The sequence below is a fragment of the Pholis gunnellus genome, assembly GCF_910591455.1.
Source record: "Pholis gunnellus genome assembly, chromosome: 13".
NCBI lineage: Eukaryota > Metazoa > Chordata > Actinopteri > Perciformes > Pholidae > Pholis > Pholis gunnellus.
In genome coordinates this window covers 4891317-4913083 of record NC_136540.1, presented here as the reverse complement: position 1 = coordinate 4913083, position 21767 = coordinate 4891317, and the positions used below count along the sequence as shown (strand labels likewise).

The window sequence follows — 21767 nt, the reverse complement described above, 5'->3', positions numbered from 1 at the left end:
AAATCAACAAATACAACAGAAAAATGACATCACAAAAGCCTGTAAAAATGTGTTTTAAGAAGTAATTTACTCGAGTTTTTCCATTTTATGTAACTTAATACTTTTATCTCCACTACATTTATTTGACAGCTTGAGGTAATTTTCAGTTTAAGATTCTACATACAAAAAAAAACCAGCTGTTAAAACACAATCTGCAGTGTTTTTACAACTTTGCTGCGGCAATGAGAGTAAATGTAATTAGTCACTTCCACTCCTGCAGGTAGAGCGCAAGTCAGTGAGCCGTCAGGTTGAACTTTCGGGGGATTATGTAAGAAGAAAGATGATCCAGTGAGGTGAAACAATAACAGATCGTGTCCTCTCCTTTAACCCCGCTCTGCAGAGAGGCTTTCTGCAGCTGGAGCCGCCCTCCTCCTCCTCTTCCTCCTCCATCTGTGTTGTGCTGAAGTGAGCTGAAGCAGAGGGAAAGGTGGCGTGTGGAGGCTACAAGGACCTGGCTGTTCTCTGCTTTGTTTACTCAGCTCAAACAATAGAGACAGCTGATCTACCTGCTGTCGCTCCAGAGCTGCAGGCCGGAGTGGAGGAAGGGAGTCACAGTAGTGAAGACAGGTGTGTGTGTGTGTGTGTAGTACGTGTGTTTGTTTTAACACATGACCGTTAGAATTATAATTACATCACAATAACTGTTGTGCACTGTCACCTCACAGTAAGATGGTCCCGGGTTCGATCCCCGGTGTGGACCGGGCCTTTTTCTGTTGTGTGGGGCAAATAAAATATGCAAATCATTCAACAATGATTTGCATATTCGAGTCCCGGGTCACCAACTAGAGAGAAGTAGATGATCTGTGGCTACGCATACCGGGAACAGCCTGAAGAACTACCACAGGAGTAAAACCCACTAGCCCCCCCTAAACACTAAAAAGCTTCAGTTACGCCGCTTTTTAGTATTTACAATTAAAACATTATTCAGTGAGTTCAGGTAGTGACAGTGTGGGCTCCATGGTAACGTAGCTTTGACAGCGTGATGGACTAGCAGCAGGGGGGGCGGGGCTTAGAGAAGGGCTGACGTAATGGTGGCGTTGAGTCGAAGCATCAAAAACAGCAGGAAATATCCCGTCGGGGCTGCGACACTTTTTGGGATCTCTGGTCATGAAGCAATAATGTTAAAACTGGGAATTTGTCTCCTAAATCATCAGGATTCATCCTCGGGGGACCCTGCATTTTTTATTTTACATTTAAGGATGATAATCACTTTTTCCAGATGTATTTATATTTTCATCTAATATTACTCATGAAGAAGTCGACCAGCGCTATTTTGTAACTGCTTATTGTCACCTAGTTGTTTTCTTTTCAGTGTTAAACTGATGAAGCTCTGATGGAACAGAAATTGTCAGACAGTCTCGGCAACATCACTGCTGCTGTTTGTGCTCGGCGGGTTATAATAAGCACAAGGTGACATCTTTTACTTCAAGTCTGCGTTGTTTTTCCTTGTTTGTATCCCTGCTGCATGTAATATTGTATTCCCTTACCGTGTATATAGTACTCTTTATTAGCTGATGGTATTAATATTTAAATTAAATGTACCTGTATAGTCATGTTTTTGCATTTTGTTAACTCAAAGAGGACATCTGTAGCGTTGGGCGGAGATGTCACCAGTTTATTGATTTAAAAGTACACATCGGCAGCAAATAACAGTGAGAGCACAATCCCTGTTCAGTAAAGACGTAAAAATGACACATTGGTGAAAACTGAACACGCAACAAGCTCCAGAAAAAAAGAAAAAAAAATGACAACCAAAAAAATCTTTATTTATTTATTTCCACACAAGAAGCTCTTCAACTTGTTTTTCTTTGAAATGTAATCTGAAGAATTGTCAACTGCCTCCTGCTTTAACACTGATAAATACAGAGTTTCTACTAATCATGTCTGACCAGAAGAAAGGTTGTTGTTAGGGGTGAAATAAAAAATAAAATCACCAAATGCTTGAAGACCAAATGTCCCTGTGTGGACAGATCGTTCTACAGTAAATAGCCCTCTCCTGTTTTCACATCAGTACAGCAGGCCTATGGGGGGGCGGGGGGCGGCCTGCTTTAAAGTGCAGACTGGGGGGGCAGGAGAGGGGCAGCTTCAACACCAGGGCTCCTCCCTGTGTGAACCTTAGCTTATGTTTGTGTCATTATTCTAGAAAACAAAGTGGCTCAGTCATTCATTACTGCCGTAGACATTATTTTCATCATTGCACTGTATCGTCGGGTCTTATTGCGCGTTCACGATGTGAGCAACATGATCCACGAAGTGACCTGAAAACAACGGCTTTCTATCGGAAATACAGTAACGAACAGTTGGAACAGTAACTCTCAGAACAGTAACTTTTATTTTTCTGTTATTTCAAGATGCAGCAAAGGTACGGAAGACTATTAGTGCCAGGCATAAAGGGAATTTTTTTTTTTTTGCCTTTTGATAATTAAGTGGAAATGTTGAGAATAAAGTCGAAATGTCAGCATATGTGTTAACACCAGTATTTAAATGTATTCTCAATAGTTTATTGATAATTCTCAGAATGGTATTTTCAACTTTATTCTCAACGTTTTGACTTTATTCTCAAAATAAATTATATTCTTAAAATATATATTTTTTAAGTTTTTCTTATGCTTGGCACTAATACTGAACGTTTTATTCTCAACATACTTTTTATTTTTTTAAATGTAAAATTAAAAGAAATCTTCCGCCTCTTCTTCCTCCCTAATGCCGAGTATTAAAACTCTTCCGTACAAATGAGATACAAAGTATTGATAAGTGAAGATTGGACATCTTGGCAGGCTTTTTTCTTTTACGTATGCGAGGCTAGCTGTTTCCCCCCGTTTCCAGTCTTTATGCTAAGCTAAGCTAATTGGCTTTAGCGACATAAACCAATTGGATTTTCAAGTATGATGTCGGCATCTGAATTAAGAAATAGATTACAGACCATAGAATATTTTGTATCGTACATATTGGTGGGACTGCATCATAATGATATGAATTGTCTGGTTAATATTTCACTGAATTTTTTCGATTGTATATTTAAATCTATAATTGGCGTCGGATGTAATTGATCTGTTATTTATTTCCACTCTGATGAGGATCCTGTCAGGTCAAAACAGGCCAAAGACTGACAAGTTTTTATTTTTTATTTTATAGATCTTTTCTTAGTTGTGCCTAAAAAAACATTTTTGTTTAATCTATTTATTAACAAAACGAAGAGTCTCCAGCAATGCTAACAGCTCTGTTAGTTGTTTGTCTGGCAGCAGCTAATAACATGCTTGAAACAACAAATGTTGACATGCTAATGTTTACCATGTTCAACATCTTAGTGTTAATATGCTAATGTGTTATTAACACTAACAGTTTTTTAAGGTATTTGGACAACTCATAATTTCGGTGGATAATAAGTAGTTAAATAAAAATGTTGGTGATATAGAGTTTTTCTTCATAATGTTTTAATATGTCAGAAGAAAAATGTTTATTCCAACAGCCTCAGCTTTTACATTTTTTTTTATCAAATATCTAAATTGATTAACTTTCTCCAAATCATATAGTTAATCTAACTTAAATCTTTGATTAACGCCACATTAATTGAGCCTGTCAAATAATAATCGAAATCATTATTTGTTTGTTTAAAAACTCACAAACGTAGATAAAAAATCTTTACATTTTTTAGTGACCCATCGACCAGGTTGCTCACAGCGTGAATGCATATTACTTTTTCAAAACACAAAAAATGATAATTTCTTTGATTCACTTCATGTGCATCTGAATTTAAACGACGGACTCCAACAATCAGGCTGTAGCTGTAAATAAAAGTTGTTCAACTTCTAGCGACTAAAAGTTAAGAAAAAAGGAGATTATTTCTCAACCAGGCGCCGTGTCTTTAAGAACTGTCTCCTACAATTGCACATGTACAGTATTTTGACAAAAGGCATAGTTTAGGCATTCAAACATCTTGGCACTGACGAAGCGACCTGTGGAAAACAAAACAAAAAATATGGAGAGCTTGATAACTTTTGTTTTTTTGAGAATACATTCATCGGCCCTCCATGAGAGGAGTTATGTAACTAATACACTATGGTGCTCATGGGGGGTTCAGGGAGTGGGAAGAAGCAGCTTCAGAGAGGAAAACAAACGTATATTCAGTCTGGTGTACTAAAGAAAACAACTACCAGAGCAGACAGTGGAGGGAGAGGGAAGGAAACAAAATGGCCGAGTAACAAAGGCAGCCCTAACACTCCATCACACACCCCCCCCCACCCTCCGATGCCCCGTGGTTCGATCCCTTCCTTTCAGAGCCGATCCACAGAAGCCCGCTAATGAGCTCTTGGCACTTTTTGGACACGATTAAAACGTTTGAACGAAACGACTTTTTGTGAGCGCTCATCGTTCCTCTGCTTCCTCTCACTCTGCCGTGCTCTTGGTCCGCAGAGCTCCGATCACACTTTGGATGTTTTCTTCAGGAACCTGGAGAAGAGACGGGGCTTTATAATCAACCGGACTGAAGTTAATCGATCAATCGTTTGGTCTGTAAAAACTTTAGAAAACAACTGATCATTTTCAGCCCAAAGCGGCGTCGTTAAAGGTCTTGTATTGTCCGACCAACAGTCCGAAATCCAAGTACATTAACTCAAGTACTGTACTTAAGTACACATTTGAGGTACTTATAGTTCACTTGAGTATTTCCACTTTATGCATTTCAATGGGAAATGTACTTTTTTACTCCACTACGTTTATTTGACCACTTTATTTACACATCAAGTATATTTTAATACCAATACTTTTTTACAGTGTAGTATTGCTAATTTTGTTCAAGTAGAATACCTGAATGCTTCTTCCACCACTGCCAAAATCTAAAAATATGATATTTATTATAACGTAAGACAATGAATAGCAGAAAATTCCCACATTTGAGAACCTGGAACCATCAGGTGTTGAAAGACAATCGGTTATCACGATGGTTATTGTTCTGTGACTGATCGTCTAATCGTTGCAGCTCTACAGCAGAGACACAGTACCGGGTGGTTCCCGTCTTACCAGAGCGTGGTCGAACTTGAAGGTACTAATGTAGTAAGCCGGGATGTCAGCCGTTGCCAGAGGTTCTGATATTTGAGCCACGATGCCGCACTCGTCTGCAAAGAAATGAGTAGCAATATTACTGATTGATTTAGTTATTAGTTTGTACACTTGACTGTGTATTGAGACAGTACAGCAGGAGTTCCCAACCGAGGCATGTAATATAAATAAATAAATATATATATATATTTATATATATGTATGCATGTTCATTGACACTTGGTTTTGCATTGTTTTTATTTATAGGTATTTTTCCCTTTTTTTTTTTAAGCCTGTGGTGGATTTCCACCTCACCTGCACATGCATTTGATTTATTCTTTTACTTTTTCCTTTTATAAAAATGTGCAAATAAAACATAAAAACTCACCGAACCCTAAAGGTTGTCCCCCGATCCGAACCATTTTCCAAAGCTCACCGGAAGCACTGGTGAAGAGGACGTTGTTGGGAAACCTTGAAGAGAACAAAATGCAAAGTAATGAACAGATTAGAGGTCAACATATAGTTTTACTTTACATATTAATGTATATAGAGTCAACAAAATACAGTGGAAAGCCCTGATAGTGATCAAGGTTACGGGATCAAACGCTTCTATGGATCAAAAGCAAAGCTGTGGACTCGAGTCACATGATTTGATTAACGTAACATAAAAAAAGACTTTAACACCAGTGACTGCTGACTTCACTTGGACTTTAAGCCTTTTGACTTGAAACTACTACCTTCAAGTGAACAAATCTGATGCTTTACGTGGATGTTTTGGGTGTTTTTTCACCTTCAAATGTTTGCCTCGCTCTACTCTACTAAAGCACTTCTTTGTTTCGCTCTGGTTAACAAATTGCCGACACCTGACACAGTTAACAGATACTGTGTGGAGCTGCAGCAGCAGAAGAAGCTAACTATTAACCATTCAGGTGAATTATGTTACTGCTGAACAACCCGCCGCACTGAATAAGAGAGCCATTGTAAAGTCGAGTGAAATAGGTGACCTATTCCTTTAAGGCACCACATTAGGTCTGACATAACCGTAGGGACAAGGCTGACCTACATGCTGCAGTAGAACAATACCAACATGGTCATTTTGTGTCTCTTTGTAGATGTGTTATGTCTCTTTGTGGTCATTTGATGTCTCTTTGTAGTTGTTTTGTATCTTCTTGTGTTAATATGTTGTCTCTTTGTAGTCGTTTTGTGTCTTTGTAGTTGTTTCATGTCTCTTTGTAGTCGTTTTGTATCATCTTGTGTCAATATGTTGTCTCTTTGTAGTTGTTTTGTGTCTTTGTAGTTGTTTCATGTCTCTTTGTAGTTGTTTTGAGTCTCTTTGTGGTCATTTTGACTCTCTTCCTGGTTGGTATGTGTCTCTTTTAGTGACATTTTGTAGGTGAAGGTCATGGGGGCCCCTGACACTTTGGGCCCCTGGGCCTTTGCGGTAATCGTTAATCAATCCATACCTCCCCATGGCTTTAAGACATCACTGACTCATAACAGGGCTACCTCATCTTTGAATAGACAATCAATGATTGGATGCTAATAGAGATCAGCAGGTTTCTTTATGTCCTTTCTGCTTAATCAGAGAGAAGACTGAGAGAAAGACGGGGACGGTGGGGGACAAATGAGTCGGACTGAAACCTGTATGTGCCCAACTGCACTGCTGTTGCTTAGCAACAAACCAACCCATCAAACAACAACAATCATAAATGTGTTCCCCCTGCAAAAACATAATGTCCCGGTCTTAAGAAAAACAACACGTTGAAAGAACAAGTGAACCTTTGAGTCGTCTGTTCGTCCATGACCAGAGAGATGTAGCCCTCGATCAGGGAGAACGAGAAGAAGCGGATGTGGCTGGAGTCCTCGCTGGAGGCTCCGGCCTCCTTTGACCTGGGGAGGGAGGGGGGAGGAAAGGGAGGGAGGGAGAGACAGAGAGAGAGAGGGAGGGAGAGAGAGAGAGAGGGAGGGAGAGACAGAGAGACAGAGAGAGAGAGGGAGGGAGAGAGAGAGAGAGAGAGGGAGAGACAGAGAGAGAGAGGGAGGGAGAGACAGAGAGATGGAGAGAGGGAAGGAGGGAAAGAGAGGGAGAGACAGAGAGAGAGAGACAGACAGAGAGATGGAGAGAGAGACAGAGAGAGAGAGAGAGGGAGGGAGAGACAGAGGGAAAGAGAGGGAGAGAGAGAAAGAAGGAGGGAAAGAGAGAGAGGGGGGAGGGAAAGAGAGAGAGGGAAAGAGAGAGGGAGGGAGAGGGAGACAGAGAGGGAAGGAGGAAAAGAGAGGGGAGAGAGAGGGAGAGATGGAAAGAGGGAGGGAGAGAGAGAGAGAGGGAAGGAGAGAGATGGAAAGAGAGGGAGGAAGAGAGAGATAGAGGGAGAGAGTGAGACAGAGGGAAAGAGAGAGAGGGAAAGGTAAAGGAAGAGAGAGCGAATTATAATTCAGTAACATAATGTACATTATTCTGTTCTTTCTTTCTCTCTTTGTACTTTAAGGGTGTTTTCAATAGTTTTGTACTTTTACTTAAAGAGGAGACGGTGTGAATATCCGTCAGCAGTGGAACAGACTACTGAGGCAGTGAAGAGATTAAACATGATGTATTTTATATGTTTATGTAGCTCTGAGACGTTACACCACACCAACAAAAATAACTAACTGCGGGAAAACCAACTATATAAAAAGTAAAACTAAACCTTTCTGAAAATGTTTAACTAAAAGGAACATGAAAAGTCCAAATTAAAATAAAATGAACTGTAATATAAGTATTCTAACCTAAAGTCATTAGGGTTCGTCCTCTGGGGACCATGAATGTGCATTCGACACATTTCTGTCGTCTGTTTGGACCAAACGTTGTGGAAACGTCCTAAAGAGCCACTGCTAGCGTGGCTTAAAGTTATGCAATTACGAAAACAAGCAGAATATAAGAAGAAATGGCAGGAGTGCCTTTCGGTTTCGGTTCCTCTGTGTTGTCACGATATCGGTATTGAAGGTATAGCGTTTCATTTTCTCACCCTCCGGAGTAAAACATGACGTCCATGAGCAGCGTGGCTACGGAGGGCAGCGTGTCCGGGTCCAGGCTGGTCACACAGAACATGTTGCTGGGACTAGATAAAGGGTGAATGATGGGACGGGGTGCTGGAAAAACAGGAAATACAGAATATTATATGATACGTGAGCACTGTGCTGCTGTAGAATTTAAAAGGTCAAAATGTAGATATGGGAAGAGGACTTTTTGGGGGGGGATTGCTGTTAAATGTTTCCTGAATGTCACCATTCTTTAAAAACTTTCTTCTATACAAAAAGTTAAACTCATAAATGTTAGTTCTCTCTTTCAGGCCGACCTAGTTTGGGCTTCACGAAGCCGTTGGTGACGCCGAGGTCGTGAGCGGCGACGGTCTCTCCGTTCACCACCCGAAGCAAAGTGAACTCTGAAGACAGCGTGTGCATGACCATCGGCAGGTCTCGCTCTTGGACCTGAGGACAAAAGAAACGAGGCAGTGAGTTGAGAACAAATGTTCATATGTTGCAGATGTTATATTTTTTCAAGGCATTTGATAGTAGAATGACTGAAAGTCTGCACATCATTTGTGGATGATCGTTGCATGATCGGAGGAAAGAAATCGTCCTGCAGGTTCTCCGTCCTGTTGTGTCTCGTTAGTTTTAATCTGTCTCGGTTCGTGTCGCGGTTTTGAGTCACAGATCGGATCAGCAGAAAGAAATGTGAGCAAATATGACTTTAAGAGACGGCCATGAGGACATATCAGCAGAGACAGATCGTTTTTGTTGTTGCTTTTTGTTATAGCAGCTGGTCTACAAGGCTCCAGACTTTATTATTGGCACAAAATTATTTTTAATTGAATTAAATTAATATTTTTATTCAGTCAGTTTAAATCATCAAAAATGATGAATGATATCCTTTTACTTTGTTACAGTCATCTTTAGTGGTTCACAATTCAAATGATTAGAACTAAAATCTTGGTATTAGTCGTTTTAATAATATATTATAAGCTGTTTAGAGCTTGTGTTAGGACGTTAAACAGCTCATAATTCATCTCTAATATATCATTTATATTGCTGTGAAAACATCTCCTTCAAACAACCGTATTTATTCAAATTTCTCACCAAAAACTACATTTTACCTTCAGTACCGATAGTAACGCATCGCGTGTTTTAAAAAATGAACCCACGTATACAAGATGCATTTCCTTTGATTTAAAGAGGGATTTCTTTCTCTGAAGGTTGAATCAACATTATATCTGAATGGCTGATGTTGACATCAAACGGACTGAAGTAAAGCGCAGCAAACATTTAAATCATTTCATAAATAAATATAAATTGCTTCGACACAATAAAAACCTATAAAGATTCAGAATAATGTGTCTTTTATGTCTCTGATACAAATGTGAACTCTGGAGCCGGAAAAAAAAAGAGTAACGGATTGTTTCCTTACCGAGGGTGACCGCTATTGCGTCAATTGAATTTGTGTGTGTGTGTGTGTGTGTGTGTGTGTGTGTGTGTGTGTGTGTGTGTGTGTGAGGTGAAGTGTGTGTGTGTAGCTGCTGACTCAGTCAGGATCCTCATGGCTCTGTCGACATGAGTGTCGGTTTTTACAGCTTTATGTAACACAAAAGATCCAAACAGTGAAAAAAACACACACACACACACACACACACACACACACACACACACACACACACACACACACACACACACACACACACACACACACACACACGCAGATCTTAAGCTGGTGGGTCTTTTAGTCTGCTTAGAGATCCAGTAATGAAATCCGACACAGCGTGAGACGAGGACAGAGGGAGAAGATGGGTGGTGGGCGACAGAGCGAACGCAGCAGGGTTTGTTTTTTATAATCTGAAATACCAATAATTAGGATTGTGGGTAGACAGGAAACGGGGCCTGAGTATGATACCTGGAATTCCAGCTCAAGGCTGAGCCGCTGATCCTCTTTACGTAACAGATTATCAACATGGACACAGGTTTTCTTTCATTTTCATAAACATGCCAGAGCTGCTCAGCAGACCTTGTTTTTCCACTAAAGCAAGGCAATAAAGAAGACACTCCCTGTGGCCAGAAGGGCCTCGGTATGAGACAGGATTTCTCCCTAAATCAAAGGGAAGTGGCGCTGTGAGACGTACACTCCATCCAAGGTTATTGCTTCTTTCATGTCGGGCACTGTGCACGTAGACAGTGGTGCTGTATAATAGACAAACAATGCCGTGTTCAATGACACTACACAAGAAAACTTTACCAAATCCATGTTTGTACTGTGATGTAATGCCTGTTTTCTTCTATTGTTGCTGATTAACTTGATTTATTTTGTTTGTAAATTGAGTCTGGTGTGAGAGAATCTACTACATTTGAAATCCCTCTCCAAAAAAATAGAAAGGTAGAATTTGTCCCTGTAGAAGAGACTGTGTTCTGTTTTTTATGGCATTTATTTTCTGCAATAGCAGTTCAATGTATTTACATTCTGTAGTTGCCTCTCTATAATAATTATGTTACAATTAATCAATTAACACTGTGAAAGGGTTAAAGTTGTCAGACGAAAACACGGACAACTCCCAGACCGGACAACGCCGCTGTGGCAGAGACCTGTCAATCACCGTGTAGCCCCGCCCCTAAAGCATTCCCTGCTTTATGGTCTGTTTGACTCTAAATGGACCATCATTTACTAAATGAACATCATGCTGTATTGAAGAAGACTTGAAACTAGAGATTGAGACCATAAACTCATGTTTACAATGTTTACTGAGGTAATAAATCAAGAGAGAAGTAGAGTCATTTTCTCATAGACTTCTATACAACCAGAGGAGTCGCCCCCTGGTGGACATTAGAGAGAATGCAGCTTTCGGACACTTCAGTATTGGCTTTACTTTTCAGATCTGGAGGTTGGCACCTGGGTCAAACAAACGCATTTACATTTGCCAGCGTTGCTGTTGACGTGTTCAATAAATCTGCACGTTTCTTGTCCACACTCACCAGAATGAAGTCGGTCTGATACGTCGACAGCATGAAAACGGAGATGTTGTGGTCGGCCAGCGGCGCGATGACTGATTTAGCGATTTTGGTGACCCCGATGGGTTGCGAGTTGGAGGCGTTGCCGCCGCCCGACACCACGTTGAGGGCCAACCACGTGGCATCGGCAACACTGATGTGCTCCGACTGGGGCAGCTCTGGGGACGGACAGAGACAGTCATGTCAAAAAGACACTAAATGAGAAGATGCTGATTTAGGACGAACTAAAAGAGGCTTATTTGTTTCACTAAAAGTGATCGTAAAACAAGGCTGTATTTATCATGTACGAGAGGTTTGAACATGCAACTTTTTATACTCTTTATAGCTCTTTGCTGGGAAATATTTACAAATAATGATACATTCTTTCAACGGCAGTTTGGAATAAATAGAAAAGAAACTGGGAAGTAAGCATGAGCAATGAGCATGACTGTTTCTTATTGTTGTAGTTCCTGTTTTTCATCTTTAAATCACAAGGCCTTTGTCTCTTTGTTTGTCATTTCTTGCGTTATGTTTTATTGTTTTTTTTGGTCTTATTTTTTATATTTTATATTCTTGCGAAGCCCCTTGTGATCTTGTTCTATGAAAGGTGCTTTAATTAAATATTTTTTGCTAAAGCATTTTTATTATCTGGACTCATAATATTATTCTCAGCCTCCACTCTTCTGTGGCTGACTGAATATTAGACCACATGTTCCTCCCGACCTCTCTTTGGGTTTATTGGTTTGGATTCTGACTTCAACATTTAAAAGGAAGCTCATTAAAAAAAGTCAAGAATATTTGAGATGTGTTCAACCTTCCCTTCATCCATATTGTTGAAATACTGAGGCAGAAGTAGCACTCCCATGACCATTAGCTTCTTGTGGCTAATGTTAGCTCATCGTAGACATACTGAGACTGTCTGCTGACGTCATGACTCTTCTTGAGCTACTGTTCTCACAGGATAAGCTTTAAAACGATGAGCATAATATTGATTGTGGTTTTAACGATGATCAGAAAAATGTTTTTATCATTTATGAGAGTGAATTTAATATTTATTTTGTTTTGGACTTTTGCTTGAATAAAACCAGCAAATTTCAGGATGTATTTTTGGGGCTCTGGGAGGTTTTCATGAATACTTTTCACGACTAAACGGATTGGTTGATTAATCAAGAAAATATAATAGATAATCATCGCAGCTCTAATATTTAATTAAAAAGCTTATTAAAAATGTTACCATCTAATTGCATTGTAGTGAGTGTACCAATAATATAATATCATCTGAATTATTAGCCAAACCTGACTTCAACAACCTGTAACATGCAGTCGATTAATGTTACCCCGAGACTAACATTTACTGCACGATTGCCTTAATAACTTAATAAGTTACTGCATTGTGTAATAATCCTCAGACATTAGGAAGCTCACTTCAGTGCTCAGGCCTAATCATCCCTTGGACATAATTCTGTGCACATAAAAGGTCAGAAAAATATGTTTTTAGCGTCTTGCATTGCTGGCTTTAGTTTCTTAGTTTAACAGAAAACAGGCAGCTACACAGTCAGAGCCAGGAGAAAAGACCTGCAGCAGTTATGCAACACATAGCCTGAAGTCTCCGGGGAAACCAAGGAGGGTCACCCTGGAAAAGGGTGTGTAATGACATGAATTCACTCAATCAGCCAACCACGAAAAAACCCGGCGGCCGGCAGCTCGGCCTCACGTCCGTAATGACAAAGTGTGCTCAAACAGTGGCAGCACGAGGCTACGTGGTGCCGGCACAATGGGATCGTTTTCCTGCCGATGTATGGATGCCACAGTGACTTTAAAGAGAGGGAGAGAGAGAGAGAGAGGCCCACCTTTAAAGCCTTCCTCGTCGACGATGATGGTGTAGTCCTCCGGAGTCTCTGTCAAGCTGAAGAACTTGCATCTGTACGGGAGAGAGGCAGAAGAAGAGAGGACGGATCAAACGGTGTGAGAGCAGCTTGAGGGGACAAAAGAGCTCCATGCTGGATTAAGCTTCAAGTCAAACTATTAGTGACTCCTCTTCGCTCTGCTGCTCCCTGAAGCGTTCGTAACACACATCGAATCGTCTGTTTGGATAGTTTCATACGAAAAGATGCATCGACCAACGCAAGACTGCAACCATTATTTATTGAATAACCGAGCTATCAATAAAGCCCAGTGCTGCAGATGAACCGCCCCGTCTGACAAGAGCTGTTAGAGGAACCGCACTGATTGAGAGTTTTTAAATGCAAACATAGGGCGAAAAATATTACTTAAAAATCAATATAATAATTTATTTTTAGCCGACATCATCATAATTTATTGATGAAATATCTTCTAAAAACAAGCTTATTAATAATGTTTGATATTGATTCAAATCAGATTTATTTTTAGTTTAGATTCAAATCTTGTTTCCATGTACTTCCTCATTGCCAGTGTTTTGGTAACTAATACTTGTGTTTTGGAATAACTTTCTGGGTTTTTGCTTTGCTTTTTTCGTCCATTTATATATTTTTAATAATTTCTTTTTGATAAAAGTGATTGAACAGTTTAAACAGTTTTTTTGTTTATAATTATGTAATTTGTGTTATTCATTTCCATTGCATATCTTGAATATTTATTAAAAAAATGATCCAAAAAAAGACAAATTTAAGAAATGCACTGACTTTGCACATTGAAATGCAAAGTTCCTGGTTGAGAAAACAGTGGTCCGCCCATCCATTACAACATGTTAACTCACTCCACTTATTTAAAGGTCACTATTTAATACTCAACAATTTAGACACAATTAAACATGTTTTCATGATGATAATGTGTCTCAAACATCATGAACAGGACTGGGTCACTTTTTAAAATGTTTTTGGTACGAAATGTGTCGCTGGCATTTAAAGTCTGGTCAGATTCATCATTTTAGATTTCATTTCATTTGTTTGTCAACACTTCTGTGCTCCCTTTGTTCTGTTAAAACCACCATTTTACCGAAATACGTCACGTTTCTGTCTGAAATCCAACTGTCAAGGTTCAATGCACCAAAACCAAAACTGCTCCAAGATAAAGACGGATATTGTTTTAAAAAATAAATCAGCTTACAATCGTGTCCAGCAGACTTTCTCAAGCAGTGCAGAGGAAAAACAACCACGCAGTATTAACACGACTGTGATAATAGACGTCTTTTACAGGCCAGCTACTGAATGCTCACACGTCATATTCGTCTGAAAGGTGTGAGAAACAACAGAGGAGACTCAACAAATGCTCTCTGTGGGAACGGCAGCATTTCCTCTTGGAGTTAAATCAAGTGTCACTTTGACTGGCAAAATCGGGACATTAGGAAGATGAGAACTGGAGTTTTGTCTTGTGCCTCAGTTGATAATAAGACTACTTTAATGTCACTATGAGCATTACTTGATGACTTGCTCTAATCTATGATCAACAGTGAAAAAAGCAAACATGGAGAAGGCCCCACCACCTCTCCTACATAGGAGCACGACTCAAAGACTTTACAGTTGTTTAGCCTCTTTTTTATTGTTTTGTGTCTCTTTGTTGTTGCTTTGAGTTTCTATGTCGTCTTTTTGTGTCTCTTTATATTTGCTTTGAGTGATTTGGAGGCTCTTTGCAGCTGTTTTGCATCTCTTTGTAGTTGTTTTGTCTGTTTGAAGTTCCTTTGAGTCTGTTTGTAGTTGCTTTGTGTCTGTTTGTAGTTGCTTTGTGTCTGTTTGTAGTTGCTTTGTCTGTTTGAAGTTCCTTTGAGTCTGTTTGTAGTTGCTTTGTGTCTGTTTGTAGTTGCTTTGTGTCTCTTTGTAGTTGCTTTGTCTGTTTGTAGTTACTTTGTAGCTGCTTTGCGTCTGTTTGTAGTTGCCTTGAGTCTCTTCCTGGTTGGCAGTGTCTCTTTGAGTGAGATTTGTTTGGTGGAGGGGGCCCTGACACTTTTGGCCCCTGGGCCTGTGCCCATTGCTCACATTCTATGTGTATGCAAGGAACTTCACAGGGAGTCTTTAAATTCATTTATACTGCGGAGCAGTGCCAAACACCAACAACAGAGAGAAATCACAATGCACACGCTTGTAAAAACTACCTTTTCCTCTGGAACACACGAAACAGTGCTGCACTGATTCATTTATAATTATTATTCATCATATAAATATTGATTATTGCAGCTTAAATAATGCAGGTACTTAACAAAAAGTATTGCATTGGTAAATGTAGCTTAGTGGCAAGTCATGCAATTATTTATAAATTTCCTTCATCTTATGTTTGTGTGAATACATGCAACACAGATAAGAAAATGTATTTAAAGCTGATTTGAATTCACAAATCAACACCTAAGCATACATGTGCATACAGTGGAGAGAGGAGGCACAATGCATGATGAAGATAAAGGAGCTTATCGACCGTCAACAACATCAGACAGAGGACGGGGGTGTGGAGAGAAAAAATAAAAAATACAAAAATAAACTAGCTGCGAAACTGGTTTCATCCAAGGGACACTCACGTTCTGCAGTGAAATTAAATAAACGTATTTAATCATTAATGAGTGGCGAGCTGCCATGAGCACCCACAACTTAAATACTGTGCACCACCTGAGAATTTGCCCAAAATTTGACGAGAGCCTGTTAGACAGGATTCGTTCAATAAAACATGAGGAAACTTCAGAGGAAGACGTAAAGAATTACATTTACTCTCCTTATTGCAGAAAAGTAGTTTTGAGTATGTACTTTTTAATATTAATTACATATTAATAATTTAAATATTTGTTTGTATTATCTACCTACAGGTGAATAACATGTAAAAACATGAACTAATATATATATCAAACTTCACCAGTTGTTTACTGACATTAAGACAATTGTTTTTTGTATTACAAGTTTTGTGAAATTACATGTTTAAATATGCAAATGAGGCATTATCTAATGGTACTTTTTGGTGAATTTAGGAGAAATCCCAGCCCAAAATCTCATAATTGATCAGTGCATGAAAACCGATGCTTTTGCTTGTAGTGTCTCATCTTAATTACTCACTGGTTTAAACTGCACCACCCCGCGCGCACGCTAAGTGACCCAAATCTAACGCACCCCACGTTTAGGCGCGAACAGGTGATCTGGCTAACAGGCTGAATGGTGAAACGCTCACGAGGTGCATCGATGTGGTGACTTCTACATTTACTCAGGACCTTTTGCGCAACATGATTTAAACTTTACGCAGCGCAGCGGAACCAGAGAGAGACTGGGACTGGTCTAATTGGGAATAAACGAGCAGAGAAACCTGGAGCAGATGGTGGAGGAACCTCGCGGTGCTCGAGACACACGAGAGCCGCTCATACAGGTGAGTACAGCAACTCGAACGGAGGGTTGTGCGCGTGATTACACGTGCAAACTTTTGTTTTCATGTTTGTGTTGCTTTGGTGGTGTTTCGTTCCGCTGTTGATTCTATAAGCTTAATAATGCTCAATGCAAATGCTCCCGCCGCGGTGTCCAGCTGTTGTTTGTTGTTTAATTGTCAGTTTCCGGTTGTTTAATTGATGATCGCAGGCTGCAGAGCGCCGCCTCTACTGAAGGTGTTGGTCATTTCTTTGGACATGAGGGTGATGTGAACGTTGGTATGTTAATGAAATATGTGTGGTGGACCAAGTGTCTTGTTTAAAGTTACTGTGAGGAACTTTTATCTGGTCCTGAACCAGTGTCAGTTTAGTCCTGATCCTCTATCAGACCGCCATCAGTAAACGAGACCATCAGAGAGAAGATGGTCTGTTTCTATAGAGTTATTCTTGATGCTCGTCATCGGAGCCACCGGGTCAGATTCTGGTGGACTCAGATCTCATGCAGGTTCACCAGAAACTCCTTCAGCTCAGACTCCAGCAGAGACCGGTCCACCGTGGACAGACCCAGATCCTCAAGCAGAGACCGGTCCACCGTGGACAGACCCAGATCCGACTTCACCTGCAGCCTTGGACCTGCAGTCGGACCTCCGGAGGGAGGAAGAGAGCTCAGCTCCCGGTGGCAGCAGCAGCAACGTCTCCTCCTCCTCCAGGAGCAGAGCTTCTCCTCTCTGGGAGCTGACACCAACACCATGCTGCTGGAGACCCAGGACGTATTGCTGGACCCGCTGGAGGGAAGGGAGGCAACGGGAGAACCAGAACCAGGACTGCATGGCTCCCAGGTGACGCTGCTGAGCTCCTCGTCCCTCCGGAGCTCCGACTGCAGCTCCAAGGCTGTAGGTGAAGTCGGATCTGTCCACGGTGGACCGGTCTCTGAAGGAGTTTCTGGTGAACCTTTGTGCCGTAAATCCTCTGATGTCACGGCGAATCGGACACGATGACGGTCAACAAGAATATAAAACAATTGTCACTATTAAAAAAGATTCCACTCTTCACTCTGATGGTCTCGTTTACTCATGGAGGTCTTATAGAGGATCAGGACTAAACTGAGACTGGTTCAGAACCAGTTAACAGTTCCTCACAGTAACTTTAAGTATCGGAGGATTTAGTCTAAAACCAGTTCTTTGAATGAAAATCAACTATTAGTGGACGTCCACATGCAGGTCAAATAGATAATTCAGTGTCTTTTTCATTCTTGTAGCTTTTTTAAAATGAAAATATTCTATTTAATAGACTACAGGCTCATTATTCTACTTAGCTTATGATTGACAGTTTCTAACAACCAGCAAACAAGTTGGTTTCATGGCAAAACCACACGTATCATGTGTTTTTACTTCCCCACTGAAAGTTCAGACACAACAAATATGGTTGCAATTAAAATAAATAAATTTAAAAATGAATATTAAATCTCTCTATTGGTGCCGTCCCGTCCATCTATTTGTCAAAGTGATCCGCTGCTTTTCATATTGGAGGAAGTCCACCTATAGCCTGAAATAAAGACTCCACCGCCATCGTAAAATAATAACACACGAGTTGCTGATTTACTCGGTGAATTCCATACACAGTAATTATTGAGAGTGGTATATTGTTGAGACATCTGCTACAGCAATTGAATTTGGGAGGCGAGACTTGTCGGGATGTTTTAGTTTTCGCAGCGCGAGGGTCAAATACTGAGAATAAAGCACTTTATTCATTAAGTTTGGGTTTAATTACATTGAATGATGGATGAACTCTGGCTGACTTGAGATGTTCATGTTGGGTTTTCGGGCATTTCCGTATTATTTAGTGCCAAGTAGAATATATCCGAGAAGTCTTCCAGCCGTATTTATGACTCAGACGTGGAAACTCTATTCACAAGCCCTAAAACTGGTATTTACAGCATCTCATATCACCTGAATGCAGCATTACCACCTGTGATGAACTTCTAGGGGAGACCCTGAAACGTGCCGTTATGAGCGGAACGTGTGCATAAAAAAAGCACACGTTTAAAATTACATTTCCAGTTCACACTGAAAAATACAATTCAGAATACAAGTAATTAATACAATTTAAATAATTAATCAGCAACAAAAACATTTTTTTTTAAATCTCTGGTTCCAGCTTCTCCAATATGAAGATTTGCTGTTTTTCTCATTTTAATATCTTTATAACATGAATATATTATATTTTTGGGACTTTTGGTGGGACGTAACAAGACATTTGAAGATATCACCTCGAGTTGTAGTTGTACACTATTATTAATAATAAGATGGAGAACATACGATGTTTAATAGCTGAAGCATGTTATAATAAATAACATCAACTGTGAGCTTTTAAAATAATGTCCGATGATTATTAATGTACCCAGAATGCTCCTCTCTGTATCTTTAACTCACTCACTCATGTCAGTTGTTTTCAATAGCGTATCCATGATAAACTAAATAATACAACATATTTGAATACTGTGGTAAACTGGTGTATTGTAATGTGAATCTTTCATTGTTCTCTGACATGTTCTAGAACACACGGATGAATCAATAATGAACATACTGGTTAGTTAGTTTCAGCCTCATTAGAGTGACTTCCAGTAACTTCTCAGCACAGACAGTTTGGGCTGTTTCAGTAGAGGGAACACATTTGGTTACACAAATATGAATACATTATGGTGGTAATACAATAAACAGTGTAAAGAAAAGACCTCTTTAACTAAAGTCTATCCACTTTCTTCATCCTTATGCTGCTTGTTCAAGTCATAATGTTCCCCTTTTTAGAGAAGGAAAAACAAGACACACACACACACACACACACACACACACACACACACACACACACACACACACACACACACACACACACACACACACACACACACAGAGAGAGAGAGAGTACACCCCCCCCTCTGGCGTCCACCCAGCTACAGATGGCACAAAGCTACAAAATGACACTACAGAACGAGGACAGGCCTGGAAGCTGTCTGCAGGGACTCTGAGAATAAAGAGTTGTTTTAAAGCAATAAACACTAAAACTACAGGATGCAGGAATCAAACCCGCGACCATTACGAGCGCACGCAGCCTGTCGGCTTTAGTTTGCTCCGGTGTGCACAAACAGCAGCGTCCTGACGGTGAAAACGCAACATAATAAGCGACACAACTGTGTCTTTTTCTACGTCGCGTCAGCGAACTTTACGTTACCTTGTTTTGGAGGCCAAGAAAGCGAGTTTAATCAATCCGTGCGTGCAGATCTGGATCCCCTCTTTCTCTATACTCGCCACTTTCAAGCTGTGCTCTAAAATGTGAAGCTCCATCTTTTACGTCTTCTCATTTGAGGAACGGCTTAAAATGTTTTTGAGAAGAAAAAAAAATATGATGATAATAATGATAAGTAAATACTTTCAGATAAGATGCATGAATAAATAAATAAATAAATAGGCGCAGGGCAGGTGAAAGGCGTTTTAAATAGAGAAAGAAAGAGAGCGAGGCAGGGTGGAATAAAGAAAGCTAAGAGGTAAAAAACAACAAAAAAAACGGACCTGCTGTCAAAACCTGCGACGGAACCACGCGCACTTCCGGTTGACAGTTTTCAAAATAAAAGTTCCCGAAGAGAAAAAACAACCCAGATTACTTTAGAAATATGTAATTAGATAATAATTACATTGTTAAGGATGATTTCATTCCTGTTTTTGGTCACCTTTTTAAAATAATATATATATTTTTTTCACGATAACAAATGTTTTTTTGACTCATGAAACATCATAGTTCACCTGCAGTTTGTGAGGGTTGATTTGATTTGATCAACTGCAAACGCTGAATATACAAAATGAGTAATTATTTGTGGCTGTGTCCATTTTCTTTTTTGTTAGAGGCGTTTGTTAGAAATTCAACGTTTGATGTTGGAATAATCCAAAAGTATTCAGATTAGATAACGTTTTTTGTGATCTATGGATTATGTTAGTTATTACAAAATGGTCTAACTCAACCTTGTAGACATCGCATCAATTTCTGTATTTTAATAATTATAATAATTGTTGTTAGCCGTTCCACTTCAGTTTTTGTAAAAAGAAAAACGATCAATCTGAGGCTGTCACTTCGGGCTTTAGGACATTTAAGAGACCTGGTTTATTCATTTGGAAATTGATAATAATTGATAATAGAAATGATTGTTGGTCTCCAACGCACAATGAAAAAATGAAATAATACATTTTTAACCCGTCTTTTTTGGAAATCAAATGGTAACACTTTATTTTATGGGTAATTTTCCTAATTATTTCATTGGAAGTTTATCTTCTGGTTCTAGTAACAGGGAAAATACTGTGTAGAGATATTTCAGTTTATATGCAGTTGATGATTTCCGGAGGAATTTTAGTCATGATTAAAAAAAAAAAACTCATTATTTCTAACTTTCAGACAGACACTGACTGAAAAAACACACCACGCTCATAAAATCTAAAATTTTTATTTTATGTTTCAATTCCGGTGCTTTTATTTTATATACAAAACGTGAGAGCGGAAGTGACCGCCTCAGCAGCTTCCTGCAGCTTGTCCGAGCTCAGGACCGCTGCTCCCCATGTTTGCTCTCCGACTGGAATAGTTAGCAGCTGGTCGGACTGAAACAAACAACTTGCCATTCAAACGAAGTGGGGCGGGTCTGCAATGGAGAGGGGCATTATGGGGAATGCTGTTCTCTTGCTTAAGTGTCTGTACAGGTGAATTAGAAGGACGATAACATAAAATGTCACTTTATATTGTCTTTACATTCACATGGTTGAGTTAAATAAAATTAACGACAACAGTAAAAGACAAATTAAAGAAATTATGTTACATTCAATATTATATTTCCTTAAACTATATCATATAAATGTATTATCCCGTGCAACTTCAATCCTTATAAAGGTAGTACAGACACTTAGTACTAAGTACTACACGTAGTATAAATATAGGTATGGATAATAAATGCAATATACATACAAATCTATGAATGTATGTTATAAGTGCAGAAATAGAAAGAAATAGTGTGCTTTAATACACGATAATAGAGGACAAGGTGCAGGTGTAATGTAAAGTATTGATGTCCAACAATCGGACTAAATAGAAGTTAGTGTTGAGTTATTGTTGCCCATCTCAAATAAAGCCACTATATTTAATATCTTGTTTCCACATCCATACGTGCAGTATTACAAGTGCATTAAGTGGAGCTCGGTGAGAACAGCTGTTGCTGTCATAGTATAGAGACAAACATAAAACCTATAAATACATTTTTACTGCACCTTTTTAAACTGTAACCTGATGAGCTGAGAGGACCGCCTCACATGTCTGAATGCTCCTTAATGCTGTTCGG

General features: G+C 39.6%; 1 protein-coding gene across 1 annotated transcript; it reads right to left on the bottom strand.

Annotated features, from left to right (window-relative positions):
* Positions 1-2397: 2397 nt before the first annotated feature.
* Positions 2398-19909, bottom strand: castor2 (cytosolic arginine sensor for mTORC1 subunit 2). Its single transcript, XM_079171189.1, has 9 exons — positions 19625-19909; positions 12936-13006; positions 11071-11264; positions 8412-8544; positions 8082-8205; positions 6856-6966; positions 5465-5547; positions 5059-5153; positions 2398-4488 (listed from the first exon to the last, which is right to left on the bottom strand). The coding sequence occupies exons 1-9, from the start codon at positions 19735-19737 to the stop codon at positions 4426-4428; spliced, it is 987 nt and encodes a 328-aa protein (XP_079027315.1). The 5' UTR covers positions 19738-19909; the 3' UTR covers positions 2398-4425.
* Positions 19910-21767: the final 1858 nt, after the last annotated feature.

What these genes read in the sequence shown, in the direction of transcription:
- castor2 (XM_079171189.1), bottom strand. Translation starts at nt 19,737, where the DNA reads ATGGAGCTTCACATTTTAGAGCACAGCTTGAAAGTGGCGAGTATAGAG. An exon ending in CGACGAGGAAGGCTTTAAAG is followed by an intron (nt 11,265 to 12,935) that starts GTGGGCCTCTCT and finishes GTCCGTCCCCAG; the next exon opens with AGCTGCCCCAGTCGGAGCAC. An exon ending in CTTCGTGAAGCCCAAACTAG is followed by an intron (nt 8,206 to 8,411) that starts GTCGGCCTGAAA and finishes CTGTTTTTCCAG; the next exon opens with CACCCCGTCCCATCATTCAC.